General features: G+C 43.7%; 1 protein-coding gene across 2 annotated transcripts in view; it reads right to left on the reverse strand.

Moving 5' to 3' along the window:
- RIMS4 (regulating synaptic membrane exocytosis 4) overlaps window positions 1–21354 on the reverse strand; it is a 103426-nt gene that overhangs the window by 23697 nt on the left and 58375 nt on the right. The window contains exon 2 of one of the 2 annotated variants that reach the window (XM_083447107.1): window positions 8410–8548. In XM_083447107.1, coding sequence (XP_083303233.1) covers window positions 8410–8548 — 139 coding nt within the window. Of the gene's footprint in view, window positions 1–8409; window positions 8552–21354 lie in introns of both variants that reach the window. The other variant, XM_083447106.1, reaches the window with a different exon arrangement.

A 21354-nucleotide genomic window follows, 5' to 3' on the forward strand; every position in this document is an offset into this window, starting at 1 on the left:
AAGATGAAACAGTCAATGCTGTCTGGCACATAATGATGATACTGCACCAGTCATCTCTTTAGGCTTATATAGTGGCTATATCTATATCTATATCAAGGCTTGGTCACTATGCATTTCCTGTATTATTTAAACATGCTATATTAATAGCCCAGCAAATACCAGGCCATGCTCTCTGCCTCTCAGCAACATGTATATATTGTGGTTTTTATGTTGATCTTTTCTGTGAACTGCCCTGAGACCTCCAGTTATAGGGCCGTGTATTAATAATGATGATGATGATGATATAATAATAATAATAATAATAATAATAATAATATCACGCCACAGTTACATTCAGCATTTAAAGGAGCCGTTGCAAGCTGCTCTGCCGAACTTACTATCCCTTGCCCACCACCCACCGCCGTATAATTTACCCATATTCTTGACCTGTTTAAAAAATCCTATTTTGGAAAGTGACAGTAGCACGAGCAGCCTAATGAAGGAAACTGCTTGCAGCAAGGAATGCTTTGAAGAATATCCCAAGCGGGAGCCGTTCCCCTCCAACCTGCCAAATGTGACGCATTAGTATGCGGAAAGCAGTTTCCGCGCAGCTAAGTTTAGGCAAACGTATCATTAATTTCTTTTCTTGTCCGTGTGGAGTTTGTGACCTCTTTTCAAATCTATTTTTAAAGTGGTTCTGAGATCTTCCATGCCAAGTGCTGCTACAGAGTGCCAAGCCAAAGCTTTCAACTCACCAAAAGCCTCAAGATTTCATTACTCTGCCTGTCCACCTCTCCAAGCTCTGCAACCCCAAAAAAGCCATTGCTCTGCAACTCCCAACGATTCACATGGCCAAAGAGGGTCAGATTCTACCCCCACTCCATGCCCTGGCACTCAGAAAACCTTCCCTTTAGTCACCCGTCTATGCTCACTGTGCAAAAAAAGTGCTCAGTGGTTCCCCACCACCAATATGGACCACTTGGAAATTGCTGAGGGTCTTGGCAGACCACTTAATTACCTTTCTGCCTGCAGAGATTGTAATGTGCTGTGCTATGCTGGAGGCTTTATAATTTTTAAATTGCATTTTATTATTGCTTTTATTTCTTATATATCAAATCTTATTGCATTGCAATTTGAATTCTGTAGAATTCAAAACTGTAATGGCAAAATCCAATATGAGAAATAAAAGAAGCAATTAAAAATAAAATTGATCTGCCACCTCCTGTCTTCAGCCACAAATCTACAGACATGCCATGGAGCACGTGCATGATCAAAGTTTTGGAACCACTGACTTATAAGTAGCTAGGGATGTTGGAATAGTCAATGAAAAGGGAAAGAACAGCAGAAATTGCCAATGTTTGCTTACTTGCCCCATGTCAACAAAGAGAATCAGCATTTGCTGTTGTTGTTTTCTGTCCACAAGCAAAACTTAATTAATTATATTCCCCTCCGTCATTTGCATTGTGTTTCCTTTACAATGAAATGAATGGGGTGGGATAATGTAATGACAATGCAATTTACAAAATTAATAATGTGAATTTTGTAATTTTGCCACAGTGGGCAACAAGGCAAATAACATAGTTTTTAGCAGAAGACATACTGCAGCGGAATGGAAACAGTGTTGCACGCAGCAAATTCAGAGCAGATTGGGAAATGATGCTTCTTACACCCCCAGAGGTAGAACAACTGCTTTGTATGCGGAGACTCTCAGGTTCAACTCTCGGTATCTTATTTATTTTTATCTTAGCTAAATTCTTATCTTGCGAACAGTAGATCCTGAGCTGCTTCTGTGCTACTATGAAAGCATTCAAGGAGTGCTTCCAGATTATCAGTATTTTACAGGAGAGATTCATGTGCATACTGGGAATTTAGTTTGTGCACTCGAGGTAGATTAAAGTGCAATCCTGGCACAAGCTTGCTTAAAAAAGAAGATACTGTACTTTTTGCAGTTAGGAAAGTGATGGGGAAACACACTGAAAATTGTGGGATAAATGAATGATTCCTAGAAAGACCTATAAACACCCTGAAAGCAAATCAGGGTGAATGTTCATTGTTGTATGACCTCCCTGAAAAGGAGACAAATCAGAACAAATGCTCAGTGAACACTGGACATTGTTTAATCAATAGGTAAGCTTTGTGCAAGCAAATGAAGACGAATGCTCAATAAACAGGTCATCTGGAAGAGTCCAGGGAGAGAGGGGGCTGAGAGAAAATGATGGAATGAACTCAAAGGAATGCTAAGAAACTGCAGAGGAGAGACTAGGAGACAAGAGGCTTTGTTTGAACAGAATCGAGTATCATTCTTTCTTCTTCTTTGGCGATCACTCGTAGCTGAGTAAGATTGTCTTCCATAAACACGGTTTTAACAATGAGTCCGTAAGTGACTGTGGAGGCCAATTCTGGACCCACACGTCCTTCCACAGTGAGGACATTGGTTTCTGGGTGGGAGTTGATCACAGTGTAGATTTGCCAAGTGTGCCTTCCTCTTAGCACGTTTCTCCCTTGCATTCTGAGTTTGAGTGCCTTCAAAGTCCATGACACCTTTGGTAAAGGCTACTCCCCAACTGGACAGCTCGCAGGCCAGTATTTCCCAGCTGTTGGTGTTTACAGTACATTTATGCCTTGAGATAGCCTTTAAACCTCTTTTGTTGACCATCAACATTACTCTTTCCATTTTTAAGTTTGGAATAGAGTAGTTGCTTTTGCGTATACACTTCCAGAGCCAACACTAAATATATAAATTCCGGTAAATTAGCCACCATGGCTGCTAGAGGGCCGTGAACATTTGTGTTCCAGGCTTTTTAGACTCGTCTACTATCTGAAACCAAAGGGGCGCATTGGTTGCCAGATGTGAAATATATTGGCATTATTTTCAACTCTCCTACGCCACTATAGTAGCCATTGAGAGACTTCGCCTCCATGAGTTTGTTCATTGTTAAAGACAACTAAGCTACTTTCTGCTCTTCTAGGAATGGCATGAGAATTTGGTTCAAAGATGTGTCATCTTTCTATTTCTAAATTTTCATTTCTAAGTATAAATTAGCACACATAAATTGTATGCACATATATGTATTTTTTCCTCTTTTTTTAGCTGTGCAAAAATGGTCAGCTGTAGCAGGCACAACAATCTGGACTATGTGCAGTGCTTGGGTGGTTCAGAAACCTGTAATCTCAGAGACCACAAGAATGAGCCAATGAACCTGAATACACAAAACTTGCCACTGGATCTGAACCTTTGAGCAACGAGACCAGAAAGAGGCAAAGTGGGGAGATTTGAGGGTAAACCATACACAACACGGGTCTGTCCTTGTGGCTCGTTGGAAGTTGAAACTGCTTCACATGTACTATTACGTTGTCGTCTTTATGAGGATACACGTTTGACTTTTATTACACCTGTTTTGCAAAAGTTTAGGAAAGAATCGGAATACCATATCTAAAACTACTGCTAGAGGACAAGAAGCCCATGATTACATTAAATGTAGCTAAATATTGTGCGTCTGCAATCAATCGCAGGAAGCAAGTGGTATCCCACAATGCCCAATCCCCTAAATGTTAGTTACAGGGGGCACGTTAACAATTAATTTTAATTTTTATATTTAAATCCTTGTCATTGTCATATTGCCACTTGTATTTCTGATATTTTTATGATTTGTGATATTGTGTGTGTTGAAGCTGGTCTGTGACTGTATTAATAAATTCATTCATTCAAAGTGGGGAGACTTTCTTGACCATTTTTCGGTTTTTCTTGAGACATTGAATAGCCACTATCGCAAATTATCAGGCTGAATGGAAATGAAGTAGGGAAAATTAATGTTCCGACTTGCAGATGGATTCCAAACGTCCCCATCAATGGGAGGGAGAACGGAGGGGGCATCTTGGGAGAACACCTGCGGCAGGAACATTTAATGAAGAATAATGCTCATGGTTTTCAAAACTTGCTGTGGAGAGTCCATAAATCTGCTGATCAGCTCTTGCCTGGAGAGCAGTTAGATGTTGAATCAAACAGAGCACTGGGTGGGCATTAGTCAAAGTAGAGATTTACAATGGAGCTCTCTTACCCTTGCGGGCAGACGACTTTTGCGGGCAGGCACTGTTTGTAAACAAAGCACTAATGATGAGAAGACTTTGAGGCCTCTGTGGAATGAATTGCCATAAACCTGCCTGATGCACGTTAAAACATGTTTATTACACCATTGGTGTTGCTCAGAAGACGACACTTTGGAAATTTGCTGGCATCAAGTTGCCTGACTGATCACCTAACAGAATAAATGGAGCAAATAATCTTTCACAATTGGATTAATGTGCTTTCTCTTTATCACTTTCACTTCTTAAAGTGGATTAGCCCTGACTGTTTCTGATGTTATCTAATATAGACAGCTAGATGTACTCCCACTGTCCTCTTGGCAGTACAGCGGAATGGTTTTCAGCAATATCCCCCTGACTCTTAGGTGAAGGGTGCTGGGAATTGCAGCTCTGTGAGGAGTGAACTACCGTTCCCAGGATTCTTTGAGGGAAGCCATTTTCTGGTTAAATATATGGATAAAATGTATTATGACAGATGCTTCTATGGACCAGAGTCAGATGCACGAAGGGTTGCTGGAAAGGGGCAGGTTTATGTTTACATGGGTGAGTAGAGGAAAAAGAAAAAGGATGTTGTAAACCGTGGGCTGAAATGAACCACTCACAACAGCAGCAATCATTCCTTTTCCCTCATTATTTACAAATGTATGCACGACTGCAGTGACTGTGTGCGCACAAACACTGCTGCATTATATGTGAGAGGTTCCTTTAATTTACAAACTGACAGTCACACAGCTACTCGGGTTCTCTGTTAGAAGGAACGATATCTGGGTTTCACAGGTAGGCATGTGGCAAACAGAGCTGCAGGTGTCTCTGCAGCCTTCCATGCTGTATCTCAGAGTGGAGCCCACATGATGCCATGATACCAGCCTCTAGGGAAGTGGCAAGAGAACATTTTGTTTTAAGAGCTGAAACAAAGCATGAAGGGGGGGAAGGCAGAGCAAATTGACGACGTGTCCTTGCAGAGCACGGTTTTGACTTCCATATCAAACGAGAGAGCGCCTTCCCTGCTCCTCCCGAAGTCATTGCCTGCTGTGTTATTCTAATGTAAGAAAGTCACCTTAGCATTCTGCAAACTAATCATCCCAGCGGTCGTCAGCAGAAAACAAGAAAGCCTTCAACTGCAATGCATTTCGGATTGCAACAGCCGACAAAATTCTGGGGCAATTTACCTGAAGTCCGCTCGTCCAATAAAACTAGTCACTGGGTGGGTGTTCACACGCACACAGTGGAAGCAATTATGTAAAACATAATTAACTTGCCACATCTTGCTAACTGTACCATATAGTATACCCAGGACCTTGTTGGAGTCAGAGCTAAGCTTCAGATTCTCTGTTGAATCAGCAAAATCCCCAAACAACAGTTATTGTATCTGAGTTGGATACAACCCTAATTTTTAAATCATATTTTCATATTTGCTCTGGTGCAAAAATTTTCCTTGTCTTAAAACTTATATCCTGTCTTTCAGCCAAATCAACCTTCAAGGCAGCTTATGAATCATTAGAAATACAAAATACATATGAAAACTTCACGGAATGAAACAGGAATATAGAAAAATAGAGTCAGCGCAACACATATTCCGAGCATGGAATGTCAGTTAAGGCTGAGGTAATAATCAGCACTTTTAGTTGTGCCTGGAGATGAACAAGGAGCCAGTGCAGATTGAACAAAATCAGAATAATGCACACCATGAAATAAGACAACGGACAACGTTTTTGCCGATGCGTTTTGCATCGGCTGAGATTTCCAAACACTTTTTAAAAGCTGCCCCACATGGAGCGCATTGCAGTAATCTAATCTGGATTGATTCCTGTTCCTTTCCTGCAAGCCATGATTTGCAAACCAGAAGCCATCCTCAGGACCACGCAAGACCCCTAGTTAGCAATAAACAAGATTAGCATCAGCACGGATGTAATACTAAGCCATGGTTATAGGTGACAAAGGGAGAAGAGGGGGAAAATTATGCCCGAGAGTGAAAAAGAATAGAATACCTATTCCTGAGGCTGGATCTCAATTTGGAAGCCATGGTTTGCAAGGAGCCATTTCTGCACTTCCACAAGGTCTTGGATGTGAGTTGGCATTCACGTCAGGACAGCTTTCCCCAGGGGCAAACTTCTGAACTGAAAGCTGGAGGAACAATTTGACTTCTCACTAGCCTTCTTAGCTTGCTGCTCTCCTGGGAGATGTGCAAGCTTCCTAATTTGGCAGCCCATCAGGATGAGTAAGTAGCAACAGGTCTCTGTAAATATCTGTCCTCAGCTGGGAGGCTAGTAAGGGCTTGGTCATCTTAACTTCTGGGTGCTAGTCAAATGGCAAAGGCAAGTGTGTGTATGTGTGTGAGCTACTTCTCAAGAACTGAAACATGGAGGGATGAAATGTGCCATCAAAGTAATACTGGTTCTGAATGTCCTAAGCCACAAGAAGTGACTTATGCAAGGAAACCATTAAGAATTCATAAAATGCTGTTATCTCTTGACAATGCTCCCTGAAAGAAATAATTCAGTATTTGCTTTCACAGAACAGGTCTAGGCATTCAGTAGCTGGAGTTCTTAACCTAGGTTGCTTCCATGCTACAGCATTTAAGCACTGCTGAAGACGTGTGTGTGTGTGTGTGTGTGCGTGTGCGCTGTTAGCTGGAAAAGCAATTAGAATGGAGTTTCCACACAAATTTCCACCAGCAGTGCCCTTCCTTCCCCATGGCCAATGTCCTCTTAGCTTCCTATCATGTTTACTCATAAATAAGTCCTGTAAAAGTTCCCAGCAATGTTCTTTTTAACAAATTCCTCAGTTCCGGCAATTTTATTGCTTCCTGATGCGTGTGAGTGTGTGCTGGTGGTGAATAGCCTATTAATTGCCCCTTTAATAGCCTCTCTTATTTGCATGCATGAAAAGGGCTGTGATTACAGAAGCTTCTAAGTACAGCAAAGAAAGCAAAACATGCTTTCGATATTCTAGGAGCAAAATTGGAACCGGAAGCATGATTTGGAATAAACATGAGCGCTCACATCTTGTGCCTTTCTGAATCTGTCTGTCCATGTCACCCCTTCTTGATGGCCAGGGAGCTGTTATATCAACTTGGAGTTTGAATATAAAGGGTACAGTTGCATGCCACTAACTTTAATAAATGGAGGATACTGCAGTGGAGTAGCTTTTTACCAAGGTACTCTATTTCTTTTGGAATTGGGCTGTTACCCACTTCCAATCAGAGCCTGAACATGAAAGCAGCCAGTCTGTGCAGTGATGCTGCACAGATGATCCAAGATATTTGTACATCGTTCCCGAGAGGCTGAACCACACAGACAGAAAGGAAATAATGGTTGTTGGAATGGAAAACAGATTCCCTGCATGGCCAAAAGAACACGCCTGAGTTCCAAATTCACTGAATTTTGTAACGCAGGCAAGGAACAAAGTTACCTTACTGCAATTGCGTAGCAGAACTATTTCCTTGGAGGCAGGTTTTCATGGAAGGCATCAGCTACATAATCATTACAATTGCAGAGTGGTAACAACAAACAAACAATAGCAATGAATAATAATGCCTGGTAGGATCTCAAACCTTAAACCATTTCTCCAAAAGGTAAAAAGGTAAAGGTGAAAGGTAAAGGACTCCTGGATGGTGAAGTCCAGTCAAAGGCAACTATGGGGTTGAAGCATTCATCTCACTTTCAGGCTAAGGGAGCCAGCGTTTGTCCACAGACAGCTTTTGTGGGTCATGTGGCCAGCATGACAAAACCACTTCTGGCGCAACAGGACACCGTGACGGAAACCAGAGCGCACAGAAACACCATTTACCTTCCGCCTCAATGAGTCATCTTTGAAAACCTTCTAGGCTCTAAAATTCAGGCAATGACATCCCACAACTGAGCTAATTTTGTGCTGTTGTCAGACTTTGGGGTTGAATCCACAGCAAAGAAGTTGCATATTGGTCCTACTGAAATCAATGAGACTTATTCGTTACTCATCGTCTCACATTGATTGATTGACTTTTCCCGGGGTGGGGAGGAAAAGGAAAACATTGATTGGGAGGAGGCTAGTTTCCTACAAAAAAAGAAAGGAAGAATTATAGTGCTTCTACATTTTGCCTCATATCTCGGGTTCCACAAACACTAGAAACTTATTTTTTTAAAAAACTGAAAGCTGGGAATCTGGGGATTATGGTTTTTATGTGGAGTGGCAACTGTCCCCTGGAAGCCCATTCAAAGATGCCTACTCTGTCAATGTATTTGTTGGGACAGGTAATGCAGGGGACACTTATTATTATATTTTACAATTAATTAAAGATTGCTTATGATCAATCAGTCGATAGATAAAGATATACAGATATATGTACTTTGCCCTCTTGCTACTTACTTTCCTTCAGATCCATAGCTGTTCATACTCTCCTCAATGGATTCATGGCTGGCTTGTCGGATCGTTCGGCTTGGCATCTCAACAGCCAGGCCAGTTTCTGTGCTCCGCTGGATGGCACCTTTGAGTTTCCGGCCATCTCCTTCTAAAACAAAGACAAAGAGCATGTGGGAAGGAGAGAAGGAGGGAAGGAGGGAAGGAAGACAAGAAAAGAAAAGTGATTAGGCATTTTGATATTGGGTGAAGACTATACAACAGTGGAAAGCAACATGCAAACAAATAAATACAAAGATTTGTACTTGGGAATCTGGAAACTAGGACAACACCAGAAAATCTGGAAACCTGGAACACTTTCTGGTGTGGCAGGAAGTGGGTTGAGCCTACAATGAGGTAGAGTGAGGCAGCTGCCTCAGGCGGCAGATGCTTAGATGCAGGGAGTGGCCAGAGCTGTGAGTGACATGTGGCCTCCTCTGTACTTTCTACACTAGCCTGCTGCCTTTAAGCACAGTGGAAAGGACTGTCCTCTCACTAGTATTGGATTAAGATTCAACTACCAGTCCAGTTGCTTTCTGTATGTGCCTTGGGGCAGGACACCATATTGTCCTTTGCCTCAGGCAGCAAAATGTCTTGAGCTGGCCCTGGGTTTGACACCCTAGATTCCATTTTGCTTTTGGTGACACATCCTTCTACACACTAACTGATGTATGCGCATAGAGCTCCTCCATAAAAAACCAAACAATTATGAAACTTTCTCAGTTTCCTACATCCAAAGCCAGCAAATTAGCCTTGGGTTTTGAGGCCTGAGTGTGATCGAAAAGCCAGGCTTTCAGTTTGCAAAATAGCAGAACCAGATATTACACCTACAGCACAAGCCTCGTTTATATAAACAACAGATAAGCCGCAAAACTCTCCCTGGTCTGTGGCATTACCAGGGATAGAAGGGTCGGTCTATTTCTATTCTCTCAGTTTTTATTTTTCCCCCAATATGAAATTCAGTGCTCTGCATTTCTGCAGCAATTTGTGAAAATCTTTATTAAAAACATTCAACATTTTTGTATGTATTTCTGACGAATGCACACATTTTTGCAAGCATTTTCTCCTAATGTAATACTGCATGTTTGTATGATACTTTCGCAAATGCAGTCATTTTATGCACTCTACATAGATACATGTTTTTGAAAACATTGGTTGGTTGGGGAACTGCATTACAAAATCTGGATAAAAGCCAATTTCAAAGGGTGGTTATGACTTGATTCTCATATTGTTTAAGAAAGTGTGGATTTGATAAATTCAGCTTTAATTCTGAACAGAATCAAATTCCACACACACACACACCCATCCCTAACTACTGTAGATCAAAATGTAGCAGGGAGATAGCACGAATGCCTGTTTCTTAGGGAAAAAAGCAAACAAATCCTTGCACATAGATACTTGGACAACCTTATGGTTTCCTGAGAGATGTTCCTATATGGAAGAGTATTTAGACCTATGTGGTGCTGTGGGTTAAACCACAGAGCCTAGGACTTGCCGATCAGAAGGTCGGCGGTTTGAATCCCCGCGACGGGGTGCGTTCCCGTTGCTCGTTCCCTGCTCCTGCCAACCTAGCAGTTCGAAAGCACGTCAAAGTGCAAGTAGATAAATAGGTACCGCTCCGGCGGGAAGGTAAACGGTGTTTCCGTGCGCTGCTCTGGTTCGCCAGAAGCGGCTTAGTCATGCTGGCCACATGACCCGGAAGCTGTATGCCGGCCCCCTCGGCCAGTAAAGCGAGATGAGCGCAGCAACCCCAGAGTCGGTCACAACTGGACCTAATGGTCAGGGGTCCCTTTACCCTTTACCTTTATTCCCATAAAAACAATTTTACTTCCTAGCAACTGGTTTTGCATGCCAGTTCTCAAATATACATCCAAATTTTCACATTTGATGTTATTGTTTGGTGTGCTTGAGAGAATTATCACTTTGCATTGCAGCGGCCGTATTTGCAAAGAAATTGTCCTGCTGATGTACTTTCCCGTCGAATGAATAACGCTGAGTCCCTTCCCTGAAAAACTGGCCTTCGAAAGCCCATCCTCTTAAATTAAGAGTTTCTATTTTCATCACCCGCTCTCACAGTCCACATTTCTTTGAATAAATTATGTTATATAATGAATATATAATAAGTACCATTAACACTAATTGCTTTGGCTTACGTCAGGAAGCTAAGAAGTTTCAGCTGACATGCAATACTTAAACCATAACGCTGACAAAGGGCTGCAAAATTCTGCTAATGAATGAGGATGCTGAACTCTCTGCAAAATGCATGCTGCCGTTAAGAATGCTATTCTCATACTGTCTTTCTCTGGCAAGGGACGGATACCTGCCGTATTCATGTCCTGCCAGGTGAGAGACATTTGCCTTATGAGACTACACCTTTTTGTGTTACCCTTGATATTACCCTATATGAACTGTCACCCTGTTGACTGACTTACCAGTGGACCATTTCCAGGCAAGGGAGGAATAAGGAGGACAGATCTTCCACTCAGGGGCATAGTTTGGGGAGGGCTAGGGGGCCATAGTCCCGGGTGCATGATCTTCAGGGAACATGAGCCAGACTCTTCCCCAGTAGGGATCCCTGCCCTGCTTGCCACCACGGGTCTCTGGGTCCTGGAGCCTGGTCTGGTCCTGCTGCTGCGCTCTGGCCCCCTTGCTGAATGGCTGCCCAGACAGTATTGCAGGGATGTGCCCACCAAGGGCCACGTCAGCCAGCCAGGGTAGTAACAGTACCACTCTATTCTGCCTTGGTCAGACCACATCTGGAATACCGTGTCCAATTCTGGGTGCCACAATTTAAGACAGAAATTGACATGCTGGAATGTGTGCAGAAGAGGGCAACCAAGATGATCAAGGGTCTGGAAACCAAGCCTTATGAGGAACAACTGAAGGAGCTGGGTATATTTAGTTTGGAAAAGAGGAGACTGAGGGGAGATGTGATAGCCATCTTCAAATATCTCAAAGGCTATCACATGGAAGATGGAATATGGAACAAGCTTGTTTTCTCCTGCTCCAGAGGACTCAAACTAATGGCTTCAAGTTACAAGAAAGGAGATTCCAACGAAACATCCAGAAAAACTTTCTGAATTCCACAGAGGGAAAAGCCAGGATGTAAAAGTAATAAATAAATAGCAGAATACTGGATCCTATAAACAGTTATACATCTATAGATATCCACAATATGCCAAAGCCCTTAGACATTTATATCATAGTCTCTGAAACTCATGAAGGAAGTTCCACAAATAGAGGCCTTCCCAGCTGATGACTTCAAATGTAAAGTTATTAAAACTTTACATTATGATAATGTAATGTCAATGCAGTCATCCTCCACCTTTGCAATGAATCCCCTAAGTTAGCTTTTCCTCTGGTGAGATGCTCAAATTCCCAGCACCCAAATTGGGGATACTGCAATCCTGATTCTTCCCTCAGTCAGGGAATCCTTGGCTCTTGCCTAGGAGTGCAGCTGTGACAAATATTGCAGGCGCTTATTTGACAATGGTTACATTTGCCACTGGCTGCCCAACACCTCCTGCCTCTCCCAACTCAGCGCCAAATCTCAAGCCATGAGGTGCAATGTTAGAGGCTGCAGTGTCCAACCTCAGAGGTAGCATCTGGTTTCACGAAGCGTCTCCCACATGATCAGTGCCATCCATGATTCCAGAAGCTAAAGCCTTGGCTAGGGCTCAGCTGCTGCTAATGCACTTCTCATTTTGCCTTTGCTGCTTCCCTCACCCCCAGCCAGATGGGAAGCACAGAAGGGTAGACTGATACAGAGGAACTGTGGAAGATCACTCCCGGCTTCCTCTTAATTACCGTGCACCACAATTACATAAATCCCACCCTTCCCTCCATTTCAGATACCACAGTACCAAAGTGTGGCTTGTTTTTTTTATCAGCCAACGCCACGATGCAAGCAGATGGGACATCTTCAGCCACCTCTAAGGTGGCCTTTTGAGATAGCTTCTTAAAACTGGCCACCTCTCAAATTGGCTGTGGGTAGATTTGTAGTACTGTCATGTCACCTCAGCTGTCTACTCGAATTTGTGTTTCGTGTGATGGAAAGACATGAACGGAAAGACAGAGAGCAAAGTGCTTTTGCTATCATCTCGTGGCTTTTAAAACCATCACTCACAGCTGTAAGGAGAAACCTGAAAACCAGTCCGCTAAAGGAGAGTTATTTACAGATGAAAATTCTGGTGCTTTCCAAACTTCATGCTGGAAAAAAAAAGATGGGCGGGGTATAAATAAAATTGTTGTTGTTGTTGTTGTTATTTTCAGGGATGGGACTTATGCAACCAAATCGAACTCAAGCTAGAGAGATCAGCAGTGACAATGAATGTGGTGCGATATTAGCAGGTGATGTGTCTTCAGTGAACCCAAAGACTTTCCATGCATGCAGTCGGATACTTGGCACAGAGTCCGGCACACTGAATATATCAGCTTCCTTCCCCCCTTCTAAAACCCAAGCATCTAGAATCACAGTTGCAGTGAAAGCAGTAAAGTATGTCAGCAGTACCTGAACAGATATCAGAAACCAGAGGAGGAATGGTAAGGTATCCCAGAGGTGAGGAGACAGAGCTTAAACATCTGGCAAAGCTTCTGCCCCCCCCATCTTACACCTGCTCCATCGCCATTTAGGGTTGCCATCCCCCCAGCATGCTTAGGAGGAAAGAGTTTGGCTTTTTGTTTCTTTTCTTTTTTAGTTTGTTTTTTAAAAGAGACAATGAAAGGATGGGTGATGAAGACACATTTGGCAAATCCTCACTGTGATCAACTCCCACTCACAAACCTATATCTCCACTGTAGAAGGATGTGTGGATCCAGAATTGGCCTCCACAGTCACTTAGGGACACACTGTTAAGTCCATATTCATGGAAGACAATCTTACCCAGCTACGAGTGATCACAGAAGAAGAAGAAGAAGAAGAAGAAGAAGAAGAAGAAGAAGAAGAAGAAGAAGAAGGGTGAGGAATGTTCAAGATCTGTAAGGTCATGAACTATCTAGGCAAATTGAACAGAAAACCCAAACAATGAAAGAAAAGCATATTTAATTTCAGGTTAATTACAGCACACACAAAAAAGTGTCAATGGCCTCTAGCTCTGATGGCTTTAAACATTCGTGGGGAGCAGGCAAATCAATTTGTATGAGCCAGAAAGTGAAATGCAACCACCAGATCCATTGAATGCAGGAGTATCAGATGCTGGAAAACAGTTAAGTAAAGGATGTCCCTCATCATCTTCCCAAGCCTGATTAGCGTTGCCAGGCCACTGGTGGAGACAAATGGATGCTTGATCTCATCCACTATCATTATGTCCTTGTGACAATTGTGGTGTCCCCTGAGTGATGATGCACCAAGAGAAAATAATTTATCTTTGTTAGCTTGTTAAGGGCTATCTGTTTTGAGTATCGATCTCCTTTCCTATGGCAGTGGAAGATGTATACTCCCTGCGCACGTTGCAATTAAAACTTGCTAGCGGTGGTTAAATTAATTGACAGCCTACCCAAGGGAAGGCTGCTACAGAGTAGATTACAGTCTGGGAATGTATTCATTTGAATTCACACAAGTAGCCATGCTCATCTGGATCGTGTAGCTCACAGGTGGCCCTCCGCAGCCTTCACGGTGGTCTTCAAGCCCATCCCGGAGTGAGAGAGAGTGAGGAAGCAGAAGAGAAGGATTGGAAGAGAATGAATGGGTGATCAAGGAATAAAGTATGTGTGGGAGAGTGAGTGAGTTGTGAGACTGTGATGGATTGAATAAAAGACTGGAAGAGAAAGGGTGCACCACCCACTTTTTATTTGGCTCCACCCACCAAGCAGTGACATGTGACCTCCTATCCATTCCCCCCCCCCAATGCAGCCCTAAGCCCCCAAACGTTAGCCCACCCGTGCTCTAGGTTGCCAGCAGCATACATAGTTCTGATAACAACCCAAGAGTAAAGAATAACTACTGTACATGGATTCAGCACTGGATAGTTATTACAGCCCAGTCGCTTGCTGTAATATAGACATGTATAGGTTATTAGTGTTTAAAGGTAAAGGGACCCCTGACCATTAGGTCCAGTCGTGACCGACTCTGGGGTTGTGGCGATCATCTCACTTTATTAGCCGAGGGAGCCGGCGTACAACTTCTGGGTCATGTGGCCAGCATGACTAAGCTGCTTCTGGCGAACCAGAGCAGCGCATGGAAATGCCGTTTACCTTCCCGCCGGAGCGGTACCTATTTATCTACTTGCACTTTGACGTGCTTTCGAACTGCTAGGTTGGCAGGAGCAGGTACTGAGCAACGGGAGCTCACCCCATCACGGGGATTCAAACCACCGACCTTCTCATCTGCAAGTCCTAGGCTCTGTGGTTTGACCCACAGCGCCACCCGTGTACCTATTAGTGTTTAGGTGGGGTTTTAAAACATTCCTGTTCATCCAGGCATCTAGAAAATGAAACATGCTGTGCTTTGGCAACCGTGGAACTGCTAGCTGTAAGGATGCTTTGGTTTTGCATTTTTTAAAAAAAGGTCTATATTGTTTTTACTGGTTTTTTGTTCTATATGTTTCTTTGTGGGGGAAGGGTGGGAGAACAATCTAATAAATTATTATTACTGTGGTTTATCATGAGCAAGCAATTTGCTTGTGCATGCTGCCCATTTGCTTCCACTTTGCTCCTCCACTGGCATGAACAAGATGCAATGACTCACAATATTTCCTAGCACATGACGGGGCGTTCAGAGCGCTCTCATTCACTGTTCCGACCACCCTCTCTAGTGGCCAAGTTCCCCCTCTTTTGAGGTTATAAAGACAAAATGTTGATAATCTCTTCTGCAGCCATTTATACCGACAGAATAGGGTGAATTCAAACCACCATTAGAAAACAACAACACAATGGCTAGAGCGTGTCATCTCTAATGCTGAGAGATGATATTTGGCATGCTGCATTTGTGCTTGGAATGACCCGCCATGTCTCAGAATTATGACTCATTACACCTTGGCTCAGTTATAGATTCCCCAGGACATAGCATGTAAACATCAGAGTATGCATCAAAGCATTTTTCAGATCCACTCGTTGTGCCAAAATGTCAACGCATTCCAATTTCTTAATTTCTTATTGTACATCGCCATATCTAGCCACAGGGCTATCGTACCAGTGGAAACGTATGCAGCTATTACATATTTAACTTTTCAGTTCGCAATTGTTCGTGATTCCACTCTTCTGGGAACTTGTAAAAGCTACTGCAGTGTCATGACTGAAACATGATCAGTGATGTGGAAACCCCCTTGCAAATTTTTAGCTCTGCTATAAACTCATTGGGTAGCTTTAGGTAAATCCTTGTCTTTCAGCTTTATCCCTCCCCCACCTCCCCCCAAACACCCTGGATATGTAATAGAAGGATAATCGAAGTCTACACTGCAGGAGTGTTGCAAAAATTACTGAGATTATTTATTTATTTTGTTAAATTTGTATGCTGCCCTTCATCCGTGGATCTCAGGGTGGTTCACAAGATTAAAAACACAAGACAAAAAACACAAAATACGCGTTATTTATTCTTGATAAAATTTATATACCCAAAGATCTCAGGGCAGTTCACAAGATAAAAATACAGGATAAAAGCACAAATAGTTAGAATAAAAACAAAACAATAACCCCCATAATAAAACATAATAAAAACCCAAACCAAACCAAATAATAACAAATAACAAACAAATAATGTGTGAGAAGTGCCTTAGAGCACTAGAGGAGCACAATATATAAAAACTAAGTCGGTACAGCATGCGATTCTTAATATCAGGGTCATGGTTCTAGCCCCACATTGGGCAAAAGATTCCTGTCTTGCAAGGATTTGGACTAGATTATCTTTGTGGTCCTTTCCAACTCTGTGATTCTTTGATTCAGCCAAATTGAGCACATCTTTCCCACTGAAATCACTAAGACTTAGACATCCTCATCTTTGGCTGGATTGTGCATTATTGAGCATTATTGCTTCCTTTTTAAATCCTCCTGCTGCTTCTCCACTCAGTTCTGAGTTCTTGATTCTCTCCGCTTTCTCATTTTAAATCCCATCCGCTGTGATTACCATTCAATTTTTCGACATTCAGGTCCCCACTTGGCTTCCACTCTAGTGACACAGGAGGAAATTGATTCAAGGGGCTGTAGAAGTGTCTCTCTGAGTGGGGCTTTCCATATCTGCACTAATTGATCCAAGGTTTACGGGCCGACAGGAGTTGAGCAGATTGGCTTTGCTACCGTGAGTCCTCATCAACAACAGACCTGCACAACTTGCAATCCACATGAAAAGCTCTGCTGGCAGCAGGGTGTGTGTGTGTGTGTGTGTGTGTGTGTGTGTACACACCCACATTAGTGCCTCTTGGATTCTGCCACCGCCTACCTCCTGGACAGGAAAGCCCTGCCCTGCTCACTTGCAGAGGTGCCAAATTCTGGAATAGCTCAGTTGGTAGAGTATGGGACTCTTAATTTTAAGGTCACGAGTTCGAGCCTCACATTAGGCAAAAAGATTCCTGCATCGCAGGGGGCTGGACTAGATAAGCCTTGTAAAAAGGTAAAGGGACCCCTGGCCATTAGGTCCAGTCGTGACCGACTCTGGGGTTGCGGCGCTCATCTCACTTTATTGGCCGAGGGAGCCGGCGTACAGCTTCCAGGTCATGTGGCCAGCATGACTAAGCCGCTTCTGGTGAACCAGAGCAGCACACGGAAACACTGTTTACCTTCCCGCCGGAGCGGTACCTATTTATCTACTTGCACTTTGACATGCTTGCGAACTGCTAGGTTGGCAGGAGCAGGCACTGAGCAACGGGAGCTCACCCCGTCGCGGGGATTCGAACTGCTAACCTTCTGATTGGCAAGCCCTAGGCTCTGTGGTTTAACCCACAGCGCCACCCACGTCCCTGATAACCCTTGTAGTCCCTTCCAACTTTATGATTCTAAGTTTATGTTCAGTAATGTGCTAAGCTTTGCCCCAAAGAGCCACACAGCATTCTCCTCTTCTCTTCTTAGGGTTTGTCCCAGGGAAGAAGTGCTTCACAACAACCCTATGAGGTAGGTTAGGCTGAGAGATAGTGACTGGCCCAAGATCAACCCTGTGAGCTTCAAAGCTGAACAGAGATTTGAACCTGGGCCTCTGAAGTCCCAACTTTGAACTGTTACTGTCTCTCTTATAATTTGGTTTCTTGGTTGTTGCTCTGGGTTGCTTTGCTTTGTTTTTATTTCATTGGCTGCGTTTGCTCCTAAATGATTTCCCACTTTCTTTCCTGACGTATTCAGATACAGAGAACAGAGCCCCCTGAGGACTATTTGCCAGGAGGCATTTCATTATCCATCCGTTCTGAGCCGAAGAAAAGAATCCCTTTGGTCCAAAATACAAGAGAGGTAAAAATAGCATCTCAACAGAACGGCATGAATACCAAACACCTTGATGCACACAGGAAGTATACGAAGCCATTCGTCTTCTCTGAATATTCTGCAGGCCTTTGCTTCGCTCCCTTGCTTTTAATTTACAGTGTGCATCTATCTATGTTTTTGTGTTTAACAAGCAAAGCTGTTTGGAGTAGCTGTCTGCTGCGAGGAATCACATGGAGGCCACAGCCAATGACTGGAGTCATATGAGTGCACACATGAAGAGCTGACCAGGATCAGACCAAGAATGGCTTCTGATAGTAGTAAGCAGGAGTGTAGCAGTCAGGGGCTGCAAGAGTTAAAAACTTCCTACTATTTCTGCAGCAAGGTTCCTGTCTCCAGCGTCCTAGAGCTGCCCAATCAGCATGAAAGGGAAGCTTTCTAGCCAATGAGGAGAAGTATTCTCACCCTTTGTGCTAAACAGAGCCAATCAGAATGAAGGGAAGGGTGTTGGCCACTGAAGATTGAAGAAGAAGAAGAAGAAGAAGAAGAAGAAGAAGAAGAAGAAGAAGAAGAAGAAGAAGAGGAGTTTGGATTTGATATCCCGCCTTTCACTCCCTTTAAGGAGTCTCAAAGTGGCTAACATTCTCCTTTCCCTTCCTCCCCCACAACAAACACTCTGTGAGGTGAGTGGGGCTGAGAGACTTCAAAGAAGTGTGACTGGCCCAAGGTCACCCAGCAGCTGCATGTGGAGGAGCGGAGACGTGAACCCGGTTCCCCAGATTACAAGACTACCGCTCTTAACCACTACACCACACTGGCTCTCATTGGATTGGCTCCTAAGGTCGCTCTGATGAAGGTTGGGTGAAAAGAGCTCTAAGGATGCTCCAATTCTAAGCATTTAGGAACACAAGGGGCTTCAGTTTAAAGGGCTGGATTTAGGTTTGATGAGGCGCTATGCTACTGAAGGTAACGGGGCCCTTTTTATAGCAGGTGGAGCCCATTACTTACATCATAGGAGCCTACACAACACAAAACACTGAAGCTGTATGTAGGTTTCATTTTATTTGTTTTTTATCTTATATATTGGAAATCTACATCCAGGTTTTTTTTCCTTTAATTTTTTTGGGGGGCCCCCAAGAATGGGGACCTAAGCTATAGCTTGTTTAGGTAAAGGTAAATCCTGACTGTTAGGTCCGGTCGTGACCGACTCTGGGGTTGCGGCGCTCATCTCGCTTTATTGGCCGAGGGAGCCGGCGTACAACTTCCGGGTCATGTGGCCAGCATGACTAAGCCGCTTCTGGCGAACCAGAGCAGCACACGGAAACGCCGTTTACCTTCCTGCCGGACCGGTACCTATTTATCTACTCGCACTTTGACGTGCTTTCAAACTGCTAGGTTGGCAGAAGCAGGGACCGAACAACGGGAGCTCACCCAGTCATGGGGATTCGAACCGCTGACCTTCTGATTGGCAAATCCTAGGCTCTGTGGTTTAACCCACAGCACCACCCGCGTCCCTATAGCTTGTTTAGCTTACATGTAAATCTGGCACTGCCGGTAGGCAAATTCTGGTTATGTACAATGGAGCGTCAAGGAAAACACAACTGGAGTCACCTCAAAGGAAGATATTGAAGCACTCCAAATCATTTGCCCATGTGAATGCGCAGGAGATAGTAGATCTAGTTGAAGAGCAACACATGGACATTTGCATTGATCGAGTAAATATGCACGATGCTTCTTTTGTTTTTCTATAAATTAATTATGCATTTTGTGTGGGGAAGGGGGAAATACTCCCTTTGGGGGCATCACGAATCAACTGCCCATTTCACTAGAGAACACTCCGTCCCCCTTCAAGTTCTCTTAAGGAAAAGTCATTCCTCAGAGCATTTAACCAGCTGAATGCAATTGCAGTGTGACTGGAAGAGCTAGCATGCCGCTGACAGACAAGTTACAGTCCTTCCACCTTAATGGGTTGAGAATTTTGATGAACACCTGAAGGAAGGCATTTTACATTGAGTTTCATATAGGAGCAAGTAAGAACTGTGATGGGTGTCTAAATAATATATTGGTTGAAAAGAACGATAGAAAATGGCAGGAGATGACCTTGGGGCAACAATCCGTCAGTTGGCGTCATCCTTTGAGCTTGTCATCTGAGTCACTAAAAGCCTTCCACAATGCGTGCATAGAGCTTTTAAAAAATGGAAGAGAACCTCATAAGGAGGTAGGGAAAAGCATCTGAAAGAGGAGTGGGTGAATCTGTCCATTTCCAGTTTCTTAGAATCATAGAATCATAGAAGAGTTGGAAGAGACCACAAGGGCCATCGAGTCCAACCCCCTGCCAAGCAGGAAACACTATCAGAGCACTCCTGACATATGGTTGTCAAGCCTCTGCTTAAAGACCTCCAAAGAAGGAGACTCCACCACACTCCTTGGCAGCAAATTCCACTGTCGAACAGCTCTTACTGTCAGGAAGTTCTTCCTAATGTTTAGGTGGAATCTTCTTTCTTGTAGTTTGGATCCATTGCTCCGTGTCTCTGGAGCAGCAGAAAACAACCTTTCTCCCTCCTCTATGTGACATCCTTTTATATATTTGAACATGGCTATCATATCACCCCTTAACCTCCTCTTCTCCAGGCTAAACATGCCCAGCTCCCTTAGCCGTTCCTCATAAGGCATCGTTTCCAGGCCTTTGACCATTTTGGTTGCCTTCCTCTGGACACGTTCCAGTTTGTCAGTGTCCTTCTTGAACTGTGGTGCCCAGAACTGGACACAGTACTCCTGGTGAGGTCTGACCAGAGCAGAATACAGTGGCACTATTACTTCCCTTGATCTAGATGCTATACTCCTATTGATGCAGCCCAGAATTGCATTGGCTTTTTTAGCTGCCGCGTCACACTGTTGGCTCATGTCAAGTTTGTGGTCAACCAAGACTCCTAGATCCTTTTCACATGTACTGCTCTCAAGCCATGTGTCACCCATTTTGTATTTGTGCCTCTCATTTTTTTTGCCCAAGTGCAATACTTTACATTTCTCCTTGTTAAAATTCATCTTGTTTTTCTGTTCTTTAGTTCACTTCTTCACATTTCCTGGAAGCCGCAGGAAGGGCGACTGGTCTTGTTTGGAAGAGTTTGGATTTGCTATCCTGCTTTATCACTACCCTAAGGAGTCTCAAAGCAGCTAACAATCTCCTTTCCCTTCCTCCCCCACAACAAACACTCTGTGAGGTGAGTGGGGCTGAGAGACTTTAGAGAAGTGTGACTGGCCCAAGGTCACCCAGCAGCTGCATGTGGAGGAGCGGAGATGCGAACCCAGTTCCCCAGATTATGAGTCTACCGCTCTTAACCACTACACCACACTGGCTCCTTGTGCTCAGGTCCTGCCTGCTGGCTCCCCACAGGCATCTGGCTGGCTATTGTGAGAGCAGGATGCCGGCCTTGAAGGCTGAATGGTCTGATTCAGCAGGTTTTCCTTATGTTCCCGTGTTTACACATCAGTTTACTGGGGGAAACAAGTCCCTGTGAAAATTCAGCAGCGTTTTAGTGCAAATTTCTCCCTGTAATACAATTTCGCCCGATACAC

This window comes from Podarcis tiliguerta (assembly GCF_965153285.1).
Source record: "Podarcis tiliguerta genome assembly, chromosome: 6".
NCBI classification, from domain to species: Eukaryota; Metazoa; Chordata; class Lepidosauria; order Squamata; family Lacertidae; genus Podarcis; species Podarcis tiliguerta.